The 17,819-nt window shown below is 44.6% G+C and overlaps 2 protein-coding genes across 3 annotated transcripts in view; one reads left to right on the top strand and one right to left on the bottom strand.

The window, feature by feature from the left end:
• The window catches only part of MALT1 (MALT1 paracaspase), a 368,173-nt gene that overhangs the window by 216,608 nt on the left and 133,746 nt on the right, over positions 1-17,819 (bottom strand). The window lies entirely within an intron of this gene.
• The window catches only part of ALPK2 (alpha kinase 2), a 221,810-nt gene that overhangs the window by 7,232 nt on the left and 196,759 nt on the right, over positions 1-17,819 (top strand). For both annotated transcript variants that reach the window (XM_068251267.1, XM_068251268.1), the window contains exon 2: positions 10,404-11,877. In XM_068251267.1, the coding sequence (XP_068107368.1) occupies positions 10,534-11,877 (1,344 nt within the window). In that variant the 5' untranslated portion in view covers positions 10,404-10,533. The remainder of the gene's footprint in view (positions 1-10,403; positions 11,878-17,819) is intronic.

Genomic DNA, 17,819 nt, shown 5'->3' on the forward strand with positions numbered 1-17,819 from the left:
AATAAGCAATAACTTAACTTTAGGTGGACATTTTTGATAAAAACAAAAAACTAACACGCTACCTGATCTGGGGGGCTAGCCGGACCAAGTAGCGTCAATTTCCGCTGCTCCTACGTCCCGCAATCGCAGACATAAGGTTAAAAAAAAACATGGCTGTGACCTCTTGCCTGGTCCCCCCCTCCCCCCCTGCAGATTGTTGCTAGACTGTGTTGGGCACCGCCATAGTCGCTTATTGAAATATCGGCATTGAGGGGTACTTTGGACGCCCGCTGGTACTTTGCCCATTTTTATCGGGCACCACGGGCACCAAAGTTACCCTTCAATGCCAATATTTCAATAGGCGCCTACGGCGGCACCTGCACAACAAGGAAGTTTGTGCAGGGGAGGTGGTTAGGGTTAGGTGAAAAGTAGAAAGTTTATGTGGGGGGGGGGGGGGGGGGGCGGTTAGGCGTCAGGAAGTTTTTGCAAGCAGAGGGGGTGGGGTTAGGAGTCAGGGGGGGAGGGTTCTGTGTGAAAGTAGGTTTAGGTTTAGCCATAGTAAAATATCAGTATTTAATACTGATATTTTACATTTTAATACTAGAATATCGGTATTAAATACTAATGTTTTACTATAGGGATTGCTGGGTGCCCAAATTTCCAGGAGCCTTTTTTTTTGTGTACGCGTGGCAGGGGAACCCTAGATTGTTTGCTTTGCTTAGGTACAATTATACAGAACCTGAGGTCAGAGGGGTATCGAAGCTGCCATATTTATTTCCTTTTAAGCAATACCAGTTGCCTGGCAGCCCTGCTGATCCCTTGCCTCTAATACATTTATCCATAGACCCTGAGCAAGCATGCAGCAGATCAGATGTCACTGCCAAAAATCACACAAGATTAACTACCGTACATGCTAGTTTCAGGTGTGTGATCCAAACAATACTGAGGTCAGAATGATCAGCAGGGTAGCCAGGCAACTGGGATTATTTAAAATGAAATAAAAATGGCAGCCTCCGCATCCATCTCAATTCAGGTTCCGTTAAAAGCGGGCCTGAACTCAAAACTTCCTCTCTGCTCTGAAAGATAAGCATGGGCAAAATAACCGTTAAAGAAAAACATTTATTTGTTACAGCTGATACAAATCCTGCAATAAATCTGCAATGTGTTTTCATGGAAGCAGACATAGGGTTAACATCCTGTGTTTACAAATTAGCTGTTCTGCCGTGGCAGTCAGGTGACAGCTGAGAGATCAAATTACAACTTGTGACTAGTCACAGATGAGGGGAATTAGACAGGCTTAACTCTCTAAATACATACTGGGTGTACCATATATACTCGCATATAAGCTGACCCCTGTATAAGCCGAGGTACCCACTTTTCCCTAAGAAAACAGGAAAAAAGTGATTGACTCGTGTATAAGCCCCTAGTACCCAGTATAGCCCCCTACCCATAGCCAGATGTGCCCCAAGGATGATACAGCTGTGTCTCAAGACGCAACACACAGGAAGAATTCTGGATCATTACACCGCTGAGAAGTTGCTGGCATGCTTTGCTCCACATACCAGGGGACACAGGTAGTCTTGAGAAACACACGTTGCACACCATGTTGCGGGGATGGGGGCACAGACTCAGCAGGGAGCCAGCTGGTAAGAGCAGGATTACTAGTGCAAGATCCTTACGCTCCTCTGTCAGTAATAAAACCTGCTCCACCATCCGTTCTGCTTCACTGACTCACATATAAGCCTAAGGTGGTAACTTTTCAGCACATTTTTTTGTGGTGAAAAATTAGGCTTATACGCAAGTATATACAGTATTTCTCAATGCTTGCCTGTCCTGTGCAAGAGTTCAGGTTCACTTATGGGGCTTGATTTACTAAACCGTGATAACTCATATCACGGCCGTTTTCGCATGCATTTTCACGGTCGCGCACGATTGTGAATTATAGTGCACAATCGCGAATTATCACACGCAATCACGATTTTTTTGCACGAAAACAAAAATTCACAATTGCACGTGATAATTCGCAATTGTGAAAAATGTGTGCGAAAACGCCCATGATATGAGCCATCACAATTTAGTGAGTTAAGCCCATGATGTTATTTATTGATGTATTCACTAAATTGCTTTGGAAAATGCCTGTGCTGTATTATCTCCTTGCTAAGGGGGCAAGAGCTATTCCCACTTGGGACGCTCCATGTATGCCGCCCTATGGTGTGTGCTGCATGTTTTATATAACCTAGCCAGGGTTTTATGGAAAGAATTGAAGTGTGATGTTACCGTCTGTAAAGGTTAACAACGTGCCCAGTAGCCGGTGATCCCAAGTATTTTAATACCCGGCTGACTGATTTATGCTGCAATACATAACAGAAAACATACTGATACAGTATTCTGGAGACCTGACAAATCCCCCTCCCCAAACGTCTTTCAGATATGTGCTTCCCCCCAGCGCCGCAATGTTGTCTTTTCTTTCATGATCGGCTTTTTCTGATCCGTCCGTCATTACCGGCTGGGCGTCTCGTACTGGAGACCTTTATATATAACCGTTTTAGTGGCTTCTGCACAGCTTTACCTGGATTGTACTGCCCGTCTGTCTGGGATCTCCAGAATATTTATGTTCAGTCCTTTCCAACTGTCTCTCCTTATCAGAGGCCGTCATCATGGATGTCAGCTGTAATGGGGTCCCCAGATGGGAAGGGACGCAGAGTGGACACCACTTTAAAAGGAGACGGCTCAGGCGTTTAGTGGTACATATATAGGGCAACTGCTCTCTGCTCTGTTTGCTCTTCAGCTCCTGTCTGCAGGATAGATCCAAACAAGTCAAATTAAAAACTAAAGGGGAGCTCCTCCCCAGCAAACCAAATCTGTGGTGATCATACTTCTGGCCTGTAGATGGCACTGTGATACTGTATGACTGACAGCATGAGATTATCCAGACTGTTGTAGATCGATGGTTCCTGTTTGTAGGCATGCTAGAAACTCCAAGGAAACTACTGCTTTATGTAGAGAGAGGCTCAAGCTTGTAAATAAACCTAGTTCCAGTTATTCTGCATTTGTGATTACTGAACACAACAAATTGGCGATGAGCATGGGTTAAAGGTTGAATACCATGAAATAAGACCTAAGAAAGAACACAGGGTCATGAAATCAGATGGCGCAGGTGCCTGTATCACCACTGTCACATGGTCAAGCCCACGGACGGATTTGTACTCTTTACCTCCCAAGGCCACTGTCAGCAGCCGCCCCCCTCTAGTATAGAATAGTCTGTTGAGCCTTTCCTCTAGTATAGGCAACCAGATGGCCCCAACCCCAAGTTTTGATAGTCTGATGACCCCCGTTCCCTCTAGTATAGGTAGACTGATGACCCCTCCCCCCTTCCCTTTAGTATAAGACGCCAGATGACACTCCCCCTTACGTATAGATAGCCTGATGACCCCCCTCCATCCAGTATAGGTAGCCAGGTGACCCTTCCTGCCCCCACCCAGTATAGTCTTCTGCCCACTTTTCCTTGATCCTGTGGTGCCCTAGGCCATGGCCTATGTGGTCTTGCCTTAAATCCTGCCCTGGTCAAGCCTTCACATCAGTACTTCGGTCATAAACTGTTCATATTGGGGAGATCATAGGGTACAGGCAAGGGGTCCATAATACCTCTGTACCTGTGCTATTTGGGCCAATACTTTGTAAACAGTCAGGAAGAAGATGTCACACCCTATACCACTCTGTCGTTTTTAGGAGTAGGACGACACATACAATTGTTTATTTTCACCTCGGGTTCACTTTAAGTGAAACCATGACTGCTTCATAAAACAGGATCATGCTGCTGTTAATTGACTAACCTAGGTAAACAACTTTTTCTATAGAAATGAGACTAAGGGTTTAAAATCTAGCATTGAATATTTAACAATGTCACTGGCATAGGGCAAAGAGGAGTCCGCACAACTAACAGCTAGGCGTGCTTAGGGTTGAGACATATCATTAGAGCAAAGGAACTAGAATGCCTACCGTATTTTTCGGACTATAAGATGCTCCTGACCATAAGACGCACTTAGGTTTAGAGGACAAAAACCAGGGGAAAATATATACACTTAAAGGGAACCAGAGATGAACGATTCGCACAAAATAAACATATCAGTCGATAGCTTGTAAAGAATAAATGCTCTACCTGATAATTTCGGCACACTGGTGTGCCTTTTTAGAGTGTTTTTTTTATCCATTATTGCGCCAGGAAAAATCCAATATGGCTGCCGGCTCATACCCATTCTGCTTCCAGGTTATGAACTTTTCTGGATGTGCTTTCTAGGCTCTATGAGACTATAGACAAGCAGGGCTGCTGCTGCTGCAGCCTTTCACCTGTGTGCATTATTTATTCTGGTATGCTGTGCAGCTGCCTGTAGGAAGTGTCTCTCATAGAAAAGGATACTAGTGATGACTGCACAGTCAGTGCACACAGATCACACAGCCACACTTGTCTGTTTCAGAGCTTCTTTCTCGGCAGCAGCAGCTCCTCCCATGTCATCAGAGCTCTGAGTATGCAAAGCAGGAAAGCTGAGCCAGGAAGGGGCAGGCTTTGGCTTGAAAATCCACAGCAGACAGACTCAGCTTTAATGATTCCAGGTCAAACCTAGACTGAATGCTCAGTCTAGGATTCTTATCAGAGCTGATTACCGGCAGATTTAGGAGAGAAGGATGAAACTAAAAGCAGGGTAGGTGTTTACTGTCATGTTCCCATTGATAAATGTAATACAATGCATGAGGGTGCTTCGTCTCTGGTTCTCTTTAACCTGGAGCATCCATGGTGAAGGGGCATATTGTGGATTATGCCCCCTTTGTACCTCATGCCCCCTTGTACCTCTTGTGTCTCCCTATGTCCTCCTCTGTCCCCCTTGTGTCAGCCTCTGTCCCCCTTGTGTCCTCCTCTATGCCCCTTTGTCTCCTCCTGTGCCCTCCTCTGCATGGGACAGTACAGGGAGTCCCCGACATTGCGGCAGGTTGAAGGTTCCTATTGGCAGGTGTTCACAAGTCAGGAACTCCCTGCATTTGGACTATTAGACACAGTGACTTTTTCCCCCACTTTTGGGAGAGAAAAAGTGAGTCTTATAGTAAAAAAAAATACAGTATATATAGCACCACACTCAAATTTCAATACTAGAAACATCTTATCGTAATAAATGACTACTTTCTTATTTTGCTAATACTGAAATATGAGTGTGGTGCTATATATGGGCGTTCCAGTTTCTTTAATGGAATGTCCCCGGCATGACACTATGCTCCTGTTTTTTGATTTGTATTCAGTTCACTGAGGCTCCTTCCCCAATGAAGCACTGCGTGCAGCGCATGTGCCCGTTCCAACTCGTGACGCTTGCGTTGCAATGCGATTCTCCCTGATGCAGTGTGCCATTCCGTTAATTTATATTGAATGGATTCGCACCTCGCCTGCTCGAAAACCCATCATAAAAAAAACAAAAAAATATCAGACACCTTAGAAGTTTGGGCATTGCCATAGGTGCCCATACTAATTTCAGCTACAACTGCGGCTACACAAAGTGGGTGCAAGCCTCTGGTGCAATTTTCTGAAAATCTGAAATTAGTATGGGTGCATTTTGGTGGCTTCCAAACATCAAATTTCCTGCTTCCGTGTAAACTACCTCTGACTTTCCCATAACATGGGCAGGGCTGGATTTGCCATAAGGCACTGTAGGCACGTGCCTACAGGCGCCTGATGATGGAAAGGCATCTCACTCCCTTCACAGAGTTCCTCCCTCCCTCCTTACCTATGCAGAGTCCTGATGAGAGTGTAAATGAGAGGTTACTCACCCAGCTCTCGGCATTCCACTAACCAGATCTCTCTAGTCTTCAGAAAGGGGCACCTCTAGCTACCTAATACTTGGGGGCACCTCTAACTACTTAATACTGAGGATACCTCTGGCTACCTAATGTTAAGGGGCACCTGTAGCTACCTATGATGGGCAGGGGAAGTAAGGGAGAAGTGACAGTCGAGCCAGCCAGCACACTTGCGATGCGGTTTGGCAGGTGTTTGTAGGTTCATGGAGGGTGAAGTCTAGGGTGCCAGGACATCTGTGCCTATAGGCTCCTGTGATGTAAATCCAGGCCTGAACATAAGGCATTTGTTCCCTTGTGTGGCAAATCAGTGTTTCCTTTTATTCTTCGCTAAGACAACTGCCAGGAAAACACAAGCCCAACCCCCGTGTATGACCCCATAGAAATGCCATGACACCTATATAGGACCCCATAAAAGGAAGACAGCTAGCCAGGCAGAAGAGTGGACACTCATACAGGAAATTGTATTTTAAATAGTTACTATGTAATGGAACCAATTTGTAACAATGTAATAGTATGAAAAATGTCTGTAAGGAACTGCAACATTGTTTAGTAGTAATTATTTAGGATACCCACCTTTTCAGCATCAGAAACACTAATACACGTGTATACATATACATTGCTGTGTATTGGTATCTAGTAGTGATAAGCATGGATTTTGCATGTTGATAATTATGCATCATGAAATTGCAATTACGATCCAATATTGCATTGCGAACTTTTAGGAAAAATTGTAATTTCGTATGTAAATGTAATGAGGAGCTGCAATTTTGCATAATTGTTGCGTAATTTTGTGCCAACTCTAGCGCTTAATAGCAAAGCCCACATACATGCTATCACCACCAAAATGGCTACATATGTTAAGGGGAATCATGGGAAAAAGCCAAACAAGACCTTGTAGTTTTTGAGACAATTGATTACAAAATGTACAGGAAAAATGTTTTTTAAACTCAAAATGAAAGTTAAAAAAAGCCTGTAACATAAAAAAAGTGCCCCTGGGGGCACTTATCTTGGGAGGAGGAAGCCTCTGGATCCGATTAAGGCTTTCCCCGCCCTCCTCCGTCCCTCCGGTGGAACGGCGGCCATGTAAAGGTTTACTTTCCCCGGCTCCAGCGCAGGCGCAGTAGCGGCTCTCGGCTCGGGATCAGGCGGGAATAGCCGACTGGGATCGGCTATTTACGCCTTAGCCCATCGGGGAGCCGCTACTGCGCCTGCGCTGGAGCCGGGGAAGGTAAATATTGCAGGCGCTGATGCGCCTGCACCACACCCTGGCAAATTGTCAGCTGTGGCCTCGGAGGGGCTCAGCGAGACCACCATGGGACGGAGGAGGACGGGGGAAGCCTCAATTGGATCCAGAGGCTTCCCCCTCCCGAGGTAAGTACTCCCCAAGGGCACTTTTTTTTATAGTGTCTTTTAGAACGCCCCCCTCCCTCAAAGCGCTCAGGGCGGTCGACCTCCTGGCCCGCCCATAGAAACGGGCTGATTACGATCGTCACTAGTGTGCAGCCCCGCCCTCCCACTGAGGCTTTTCCTAGGCTGTTTTCTATGCAGAATTCTCCCAATCAGAGAATTCTGGGAGACCAGCTATGTTTTTGAACTGGCTTTACACGTCTCAGTAAACAAACATTCTGCAGAGATCAGTTGCCAGTACTAAAGATGATGCCACCAGTGATAAACTACAGAGAGGAAATCAAGGAGAGGAAATATTTTACAACGGGCAAACTAACTAAATAATTTATAAATGAATTGTACAAAAAAGAAAGAAAAAAAATCATCATGCTATTATGGTTACAGTTCAGATACCTGTGACAAATGAGATAAACATGTGTATTTACAATGCCATTCATGCATATAACTAGGCTGTATTCCTTTGTTTCTTCCTCTCACTCAAAGGGTTAAGAATTCAGGTATGCAATGACTGTTTCTCTCTAGTCAGATTATATCGTAAAGTTAGGCATACATACACTCATATATTGCCATCTGATGGGGCAAAATGGTCAGTCTCTCTTTGATCAGAGTCTGATCAGAGAAGGATCAATTTATTGCACACCTAGCACATTGATTATCACTAGATTTCAGCAGAAAATGTAGTGAAAGTCAAAGTGCTGCTCTGCTCGATGAAGTGCTATGAGCTGACAATCTACTGTCACTTCTGCCCCAATCAGTGGAGATTTTCTGTCCTGCCTGATCGATAGTTTTGATCCATTTTCAGTCAGCATCGATCAGAATTTCAATCGATCAGACATGTTGAGGCAGATTTGTTTAGAATGGAATCAAACAGTAAAATTGATGAGCGTAGTGCCTGCTTTAAGCTGCCGGTACATCATTTGACTTTGCGTTTGATCAATATTACAATATTATGATCAACTCTTGGATCAATATTATTTTAGGAATGACATAAGTCCAACATTGCGGATTAGTCCTGAGAGCGATTTTATCCCTTAACCAGCTGAGCGGTATGGACGAGCTCAGCTCGTCCAACACCGCCAGAGGGTGCCGCTCAGGCCCTGCTGGGCCGATTTTAATGAAATAAAAAGCAGCACACGCAGCCGGCACTTTGCCAGCCGCGTGTGCTGCCTGATCGCCGCTGCAGCGCGGCGATCCGCCGCGTGCAGCGGCGAAAGAGGGTCCCTCCAGCCGCCCGAGCCCAGCGTAGCCGGAACAAACAGTTCCGGCCAGCGCTAAGGGCTGGATCGGAGGCGGCTGACGTCAGGACGTCGGCTGACGTCCATGACATCACTCCGCTTGTCGCCATGGCGACGAGGTAAGCGAAACACGGAAGGCCGCTTATTGCGGCCTTCCGTGTTACTTCTGGCCGCCGGAGGCGATCGGAAGAACGCCTCCGGAGCGCCCTCTAGTGGGCTTTCATGCAGCCAACTTTCAGTTGGCTGCATGAAATAGTTTTTTTTTTAATTAAAAAAAACCCTCCCGCAGCCACCCTGGCGATTTAATCAGAACGCCAGGGTGGTTAATACCGATTTAATAATACCGAAATATTTAAATCCACTTCAATTAGCAATTGATTGGATGTTTTGTCTAATCAGATGATTAACTGGGCAAAAAATTGTACAGTGTATGGCTAGCTTTACTCTAAGTGATAACTAATTACAGCCATAAGACTCCTGCCTGGCAGAGAACAGCTTCTGAGTGCAGGGGAATAAATAGCAAAGGTCAATAGTTTGTAGATTGTGGCTCTGGAACATAAAATTCAACTAAAAAAACCTTAAATCTATTATTTTAGCTTTTAAACACACACACACGCACAAATGTGGGATTCTATAAAAGTCATATTTAGGAGTAATACAATTGTTTATCTTATCAGTTTTATTTCAGTTCAGATTTGCTTTAAAGGGAACCTAAAATGAAAAAAGTTGGCGGTTTAACTTACCTGTTTCTTTTTTAAAGCGGACCTGAACTCAGAATGTCCTCTCTGCTCTAAAAGATACACAACAGCATAATAACCTTTAAACCCAAAAACAAAATTACAAAATTCTTTGTAACAGCTGCTACAAATCCTAAAATAAATTTGCACTGTTTCTACTTCCTGATTCATGGAAGCAGACATATTGTTTGCAGCCTGTGCTTTCAAATGGACTTATCTGCCATATCTGCTGTGGCAGTCGTGTGACACAGGGGAGTGATCAAATTACAACTTGTGATTTGACACGAATGAGAGGGAATTAGACAGGCTAAACTCTTTAAGTACATACAGGGTGCAGGTCTCTCTGTTTTCCTTCTGTCCTTTGCAAGAGTCAGGTCTACTTTAAGACCCGAGCATTCCTTCTGTGCCCTCGCCGTCATTCCTTGGTCTTGCAGCAGTACTCTGAAAACTGGCTGACTTGGCCAGTCGTGGGCCACTGCACATGCACGGCCCTGGCCGTGCGCCGCCTCGATCGCGCTCCCGGTTCGGAGCATGAGGGGAGAGCATTGCAAATCGGCGGGGAGGGGGGACAGCCCCCCCCTCCCTCACCTCGGGCTCTCCCCTCAGCCCTCCCCTCCTGCATCTATCACTGGCAGCGGCGGCAGGCAGCACACATACCTCCATCCACCGCTGGAGGTTCTGATCACTAAGTGCTTCACACTACTTCCTGTTTAAACAAGAAGTAGTATGGAACACATAGAGATCGGAACCTCCGGCGGTGGATGGAGGTATGTGTGCTGCCTGCCGCCGCTGCCAGTGATAGATGCAGGAGGGGAGCGCTGAGGGGAGAGCCCGAGGTGAGGGAGAAGGGGGACTGTCCCCACTCCCTGCCGATGTGTGGTCACTCTTTCCCCTCATGCTGCGACCCCTTCTGCCCCCGAAAACGGCCCTAAATGGGAGGGAGCCCTCTCAAATTCTTGCAGGGGGGCCCAGTGACTTCTAGTTACGCCTCTAGTTGGGCCCCCCGCATTCAATGGGGCCCAACTAGAGGGCACTGCTGCTGAACAGGGGAGTGGGGAATGACGGCAAAGACACAGAAGGACTGCAGGGGGCTGGAGGAAGCCAACTTTATTTCCACTTTAGGTTCCCTTTAAGATACATGTTAAACTTTTGATACCTAGGATTATGAGTTTTAAGGTAATTTGAGCTTATTTGTGTTTAATTTCAGGCGTATTCTAAAGCCAAGTGTGACCTGATTCTTGAACTTGTGGACAAGGAATCACCTACAACTAATAAAAACACAATCGCAGGCATCATTATTTTCATGCATCCAATTTTCAGAGGGAATCTGAAGACTCATGGAAGAAGATTCCAGCAGGACTCAGGTCAATGACGTTAATATACCAAACAACGACTCAGCACCGGACCCCTACGTAACGGTCAGAGGTCTGGCATTTCTTCATATACCTGCAATGAGTGACCAAAGCTCTGGGGATGAGACAAACTTAGACCTTGATGAAGATGATCAATATGATTCACCTTTCTTTACAGGAGAAGCTCTGTTTATTCTGGAGGAAGTCGATCTTGATGAAGAACATTCCAAATTTGTGCTTTGCCCAGTAACTCCGTTTAGGTCTGAAGCTACAGGAGCTATTGAAGACCCAAATGGATTTGAGAGAGGTTCTCCAGAATTACCAGACTCGTCTGAAACTTTCAGGTGCCACACCAGCAATGCTGACCATCTTTATTGCATGTGGCACGGCTCTAAATACTGTTGCAGGGTCTCCGAGCCAGACGGGGATGTTAAACGGACTAAAGAAGAAGAACTTTTTGACGATTGTCTCAACTATTTGGAATGTTCTGATGTCATGACTGATTATGCCAATGGAATCTGGCTGAGTGCACTGCTGGGCAATGAGCAGGTCTTTTTACTGGAAACTGACCAGGATGATGAGACCAAAGTAAACCAGGATTGCCTAAAGGAGAATGATGTGCTTCTGAGTGATGTGGCTTGTGTGAATGAAGGATCAGATAACACTCCAGCTATGGATGACTTAACTAGCTTCTGTGTCAGTCAGTCAGAGCCACCAGCAGTAGAGGAAAAAGAAGACATCCCTAGAGACTGTCTAGTAACTGATCTAGATCCAGAGATGGTGATCACAGTGGGACACCAACAGGACAATACTTCCAGTTCGAAAAGAAAAGAGAGATGCCGACTTTCTTCTGCTTCTTCAGCCATCCAAGATGACAAGGCAGGGATTGAAGTGGAAAACGGCCAAGGAGAAGATCAATCAGAGGAATACATTAAACCCTGTAGTCCCTATAGGGAACTGTACCTCCTGAGTGGACTAGAAGGTACAATGACTGGTTTGATCACAATGACGGATGAGTCTCTGCCAAGCCCAGTGGGATGTGATTGTCCTGAAGAAAATAAGCAGGAGGTTAGCAAGCCAGAAACGAAGGAGGACGTGATTGATAAGGAATGTCCAGAAATGCCTGCAGAAGAGGAAGTTCTCCCGCTGTCTCTGGAAGTTATTCCATATCAGATTACTGAGCAAGATCTAAAAACTGAATACAATGGGGAGAACCAGGTCCAGGAGGAACAAGTGGGCGACACATCAGGATATCCTGATCTTCTTGCGGAACAAGAGGGTATGGGGTGCCTGTGCACGACAAACAGTGTGGAGGAGGTCCACAACCAGGTAACTTATCAGTTTAACTTCCCCTTTGCAAATTTCACCACTTATTACATTTAAAGGGCAATGTCACCAGAAAACACTTTTTTAAAAAAGTTGATATTCAAAGCTAGGATATGAAATCAAGCAGCTTTCTAAATATTATGTATTACCTATTTTGTTCGGTTTTACTTGTTTAGTAGTTGGAAGTTTTCACTATTCTAAGTAAAGAGGTTCAGGTGTCGCTTTCTACTATGTAAGAACGCAGAAATAATGTAATGCTGGTCTATGTGGGGAAATGCTCTTTTAGGGCTCAGACACACTATAAGCGCTTTTTCTGAGCACTTTTTGGCCATCAGAGCTTTCTGAGAGCATTTTAAAAAGGGTTCCCATTGACTTACATTAAGATTGCAGTAAACTTGTGCAATTTTACCGCGATCACGATTGTACCGCCATTTTAATGTAAAGGTGGCCACACACCATACAATTTTTTAAATATCTGTTCAATTTAAGAATTGCAATCAATTTTTCTGACTGATTGTAACATTTCAAAAATATGACCAATGTACCACACACGTGTGTTCAATTTTTCCACAGTTATGATAAAAATGATTGGAAACTCTGACAAAATTTCTAGGGTGTGTATATTGATAAATTGACAATCTAACACACACCATACAATCTTTAGTAAGAATGAAGAAAAATATCTGGCATTCTGGATCGATAAAAATCGAAGAAAACGGGAAATCCGATCGGATTTTTCAGTCGAATGAAAAAAAGCTTTCGATTTCTTCGGGAGATACGATCGTTTTTATCGAATTGCCGTAAAATCGGATCATTTTATTGTATCGTGTGTGGCCACCTTAAGTCTATGGGAGCATTTTTAAAAAAGCTCTCTGAAAGCTCTGATGGTCAAAAAGCACTCAGAAAAAGCACGTATAGTGTGCCTGAGCCGTAAATCCCTGAAGGAAGAAGTTCTCATCAATGTGGGGTTTTTTTTGGGGGGGGGGGGGGGGGGGGGATTAAAACACATTTACACATTTGAAGAATTGACATCAAAAAAATGTCACCCTATTTATATATTGATTACAATTAAATTGTTTTTAATTACCGTAGTTAAATTGTGGAAAGTTCAAACACAATGGCTTGTATGCAATAAACTGCGTTAAGCAGATTTACATGCATAACATTTTACAACATTTTCATCCAGTAAGACTTTACAAACTTAATTCTGAATTACGCAGTTTATTATACAGATCATGATTCTTTTGCAACCTGAATCTGCAGATTTTTTTTTTTTTATTGTAATTATATTTCCTTTTCATTGTAGTTTTTATTAAAATAAAAATGTAAAAAATGGTTGATTAAATTTCAAATGGTCCCCTCTAACGGCCCCGCCCCCCCTTTCCCCTGTTGCTCAAACCCACACACACACACACACTGCAAAACACACACACACTTACATTTCTCAGCAAGAGGACATATACAGTGGGTTGCAAAAGTATTCGGCCCCCTTGAAGTTTTCCACATTTTGTCATATTACTGCCACAAACATGAATCAATTTTATTGGAATTCCATGTGAAAGACCAACACAAAGTGGTGTACACATGAGAAATGGATCGAAAATCATACATCATTCCAAACATTTTTTACAAATAAATAACTGCAAAGTGGTGTGTGCGTAATTATTCGGACCCCTGAGTCAATACTTTGTAGAACCACCTTTTGCTGCAATTACAGCTGCCAGTCTTTTAGGGTATGTCTCTACCAGCTTTACACATCTAGAGACTGAAAACCTTGCCCATTCTTCTTTGCAAAACAGCTCCAGCTCAGTCAGATTAGATGGACAGCGTTTGTGACCAGCAGTTTTCAGATCTTGCCACAGATTCTCGAATGGATTTAGATCTGGACTTTGACTGGGCCATTCTAACACAAAGATATGTTTTGTTTTAAACCATTCCATTGTTGCCCTGGCTTTATGTTTAGGGTCACTGTCCTGCTGGAAGGTGAACCTCCGCCCCAGTCTCAAGTCTTTTGCCGTCTTCCAAGTTTGCACTGTATTTGGCTCCATCCATCTTCCCATCAACTCTGACCAGCTTCCCTGTCCCTGCTGAAGAGATGCACCCCCGAGCATGATGCTGCTACCACCATATTTGACAGTGGGGATGGTGTGTTCAGAGTGATGTGCAGTGTTAGTTTTCTGCCACACATAGTGTTTTGCATTTTGGCCAAAAAGTTCAATTTTGGTCTCATCTGACCAGAGCACCTTTTTCCACATGGTTGCTGTGTCCCCCACATGGCTTGTGGCAAACTGCAAACGGGACTTCTTATGCTTTCTGTTAACAATGCCTTTCTTCTTGCCACTCTTCCATAAAGAGTCACCATGGGCCTCTTGACTGCATTTCAGCGCTCTCCTTGTTCGGCCTGTGAGTTTAGGTGGATGGCCTTGTCTTGGTAGGTTTACAGTTGTGCCATACTCCTTCCATTTCTGAATGATCGCTTGAACAGTGCTCCGTGGGGTGTTCAAGGCTTTGGAAATCTTTTTGTAGCCTAAGCCTGCTTTAAATTTCTCAATAACTTGATCCCTGGCCTGTCTTGGACCTGTCTTGTTTATTCTTTGGACTTCACGGTGTTGTTGCTCCCAATATTCTCTTTGACAACCTCTGAGGCCCTCACAGAGCAGCTGTATTTGTACTGAGATTAGATTACACACAGGTGCATTCGATTTAGTCATTAGCACTCATCAGGCAATGTCTATAGGCAGCTGACTGCACTCACATCAAAGGGGGCCGAATAATTATGCACACACCACTTTGCAGTTATTTATTTGTAAAAAAATGTTTGGAGTAATGTATGATTTTCGTTCCACTTCTCATGTGTACACCACTTTGTATTGGTCTTTCATGTGGAATTCCAATAAAATTGATTCATGTTTGTGGCAGTAATGTGACAAAATGTGGAAAACTTCAAGGGGGCCGAATACTTTTGCAAGCCACTGTATGGATTTTTGATCATTTTGTCATCTGTATTTTTGGGTCGGTAGGGCTTAGGTCTGTAGGGCACTTTTGGAATAATTTATGATTCGCCGGATGGTTTTTCTTGTTCATTCCTTTGAAGTCCTTCTCCCATAGCACTTTTGATGCCCCGGTAAGCCCCTTGTGCCACACAATGCTAGAGTTGTTCTGGCATTGCAGCTGAAGGAAGGTCACTTTGCGCCCGTTGGTTTTGGACTCCCCTCTCTATTAGAAATGAAGGGAGTCTAGCTGGGGGTTAAAGTTCTCCAAGTACATTTTCCCACAGCATCAGTTGGCAGTTTTTGGTGTAACACCATTACCAACATGCAGGTGCCTTTTGGACCCCCGAAGGGGGAGGATCTTGACTTACTCTGGGTCAAATCTGGACCTTCAAGTCAAGTTTATCCCAGATGACCACCTCTGTGTCTTTTCATGCAGTTTTTTATATTTATTTACTTTCAAAAGTAGCTACATTTTTCAATAAAAATGCCTCTTCATTAGGGATTGATCTGAAATATGTTTAAGTTATATTTGCTGATTTTTTTTCTTTTATTGATGACAAAAAAAGTATGAGAATATTCCAATTTTACTATTAATAGACAATTGTAAACTGTCCCTAATGATACAGAGCACAACTAGAATATTTCTAACAGCGCAGAAAAGCCTGTATCGACTTAACAAGACAGGTGAGGTATTGAGTAAAGATTGTCAATGCAAAAGAAATAATCCCAACTTGCATGCAAATGTAATGCAGATTATATGCATCTTGGAATTATGCCACTTAAATGCACTTACTAATGTATTGGTTGGCCAAGTTACAACCTGCATTGCATTTCATTTTCATGCATGCTGAAATTATTTGTACCTCACTGAAGATCTCTAGTATTAGGCCTGGTATACACACAAGGCTGGTTCTAGACTTTTTGCTGCTTGAGGCAAACTTGTGAGGATGCCTCACACCCCCTGGTGGTGAGGGTAAGGCTCGTTAATAGCCAAGTGTTCAGTGCCTCTGTCACGCAGAGCTGGAAAAAAGGGCGCATGCTGCAAGTGGACTAATTGGGCGCCCCCACAGGCGCCAATGCAAAATAGTGATCTTTGGGTGCCAGAGGCGAAATTTAGGCGCCCAATATAAACGGGCATTGATACAGCGCCCGCTATATATCGGGGCATCGCGGGTGCCCAAATCCCGCTATTTTGTATTGGCGGCGCCTATAAGTTCATTTGCTGCATGTGAACTTTTTTCCTGCTCCGTTCCCCTGTGCCTCTCTCCCTTGCCCAGAGCTCCCTGATGATAGCCAGTGAAAAGCCTCACAAACTGCTGCTGCCTGGCAACTGCTTGCTGCTGCCTGGTAACTGCTCACTGCTGCCTGGTAACGCCTTGTAGAACACACAGTTCATCTGAATCGCTTCTTTAGGACCTCCTTCAATGGTTCCTCCTCAACCTAAATCCCCCTTGCAGTTGGGGTCCCCCAAGGCTCTGTTCTTGGCCCACTGCTGTTCTCAATTTACACCGCCTCCAAACTCATCTCCTCTCTGGGTTTCAACTATCACCTATATGCAGATGACACCCAAATTTACCTCCATACCACTGACCTCTCCACCATCACCATGGAGAAGGTATCCTCTGGCCTCTTGGCTATCTCATCCTGGATGTCTGCCAGGTTCCTAAAGTTAAAGGAAAGATGAAGACCAGCACCATCCAGTAGTAATAGCTCTTTAGAATTTATTAGTAAGACATCTTGACATATAAAACAACGTTTCGGAGGATGATCCTCCTTTCTCAAGTTCCTGTCAGTGTCTAACAAATCTTACACATTCACCCCTTTATATAGAACACGCCATTGGAATTGACCAATCACGTTGTGGGTGTCGCCTATGGCGACTAATCCCCTCCCGTCTCGCTCAAGCGGACCTGATGGGGAACCATAAACTGCGTATACAGCATGCGCACAAGTAGCTGAACTTACCAGGCGGCAGGGCGAGAAGGCGCAGCAAGCGTCAGAACAGCGCACCGCTGACCTATAGGAAGAGCCCCCGTGATGACACGTCCATCAGAGCACGCCCCCTGCTGGGGCGGACCTGATGGAGAACAGGATGCTCCCTCGGCGGCCCGGAGGACCGCCGATAGCTCGGACATGACGTACGCATAAAGGGCGTCACACGCCCCATGCGTGTCATAGTACGCATGTCCAACACAAGTACGCCTTCCGCCCCACCGTCTGGGCAAGAACCCAATATTAGCGGTCGTCAGGGTAACACTAAACAACAACAGTAGGACTTCTAGTGGTTAAATAGAAAACTGCATGTGCCAAAAAATCCAACTAATGCTATCATACTGCACATACAGATCTAAAGAATTGCTCTAATTCATCAACAATCGTTATTATCAATGTTTCACATTAAAAGTTAGCCATAAATGTGCATATAAGGGCAATACAAAAATTTAAAGGAACGGAGTCATGTCATAGTCCCTGTTCATACCCCTTGGTTCTAAAGTGTCTAATCTACGTGTCCAATACACTTCACGATATAATAAATTTCCATAAGGTTCGCACACTCTTGGATACCAAATCCTGTTTATTCAAAATGCGTGACACACCATTCCAGAAAACCAACGAATCGTTTCGGGGCCCCTCGGGGTCCCCTTTGTCAAGGTAACAGCACACACCATTCTGTGCTGTTACCTTGACAAAGGGGACCCCGAGGGGCCCCGAAACGATTCGTTGGTTTTCTGGAATGGTGTGTCACGCATTTTGAATAAACAGGATTTGGTATCCAAGAGTGTGCGAACCTTATGGAAATTTGTTGTGGACTTTACTTGGTTCAGCACCTCGACTGTGGTGTGCGATTCCATACTCTGTGCATCTGTTCACGATATAATAGTCTACGCATCCTGTCACCTCCTCTCCTACCAGGTTTAATCTGCTCGATAATTTGAAACCTCAATTGGCTAG

Source organism: Hyperolius riggenbachi, chromosome 1, assembly GCF_040937935.1.
Source record: "Hyperolius riggenbachi isolate aHypRig1 chromosome 1, aHypRig1.pri, whole genome shotgun sequence".
NCBI classification, from domain to species: Eukaryota; Metazoa; Chordata; class Amphibia; order Anura; family Hyperoliidae; genus Hyperolius; species Hyperolius riggenbachi.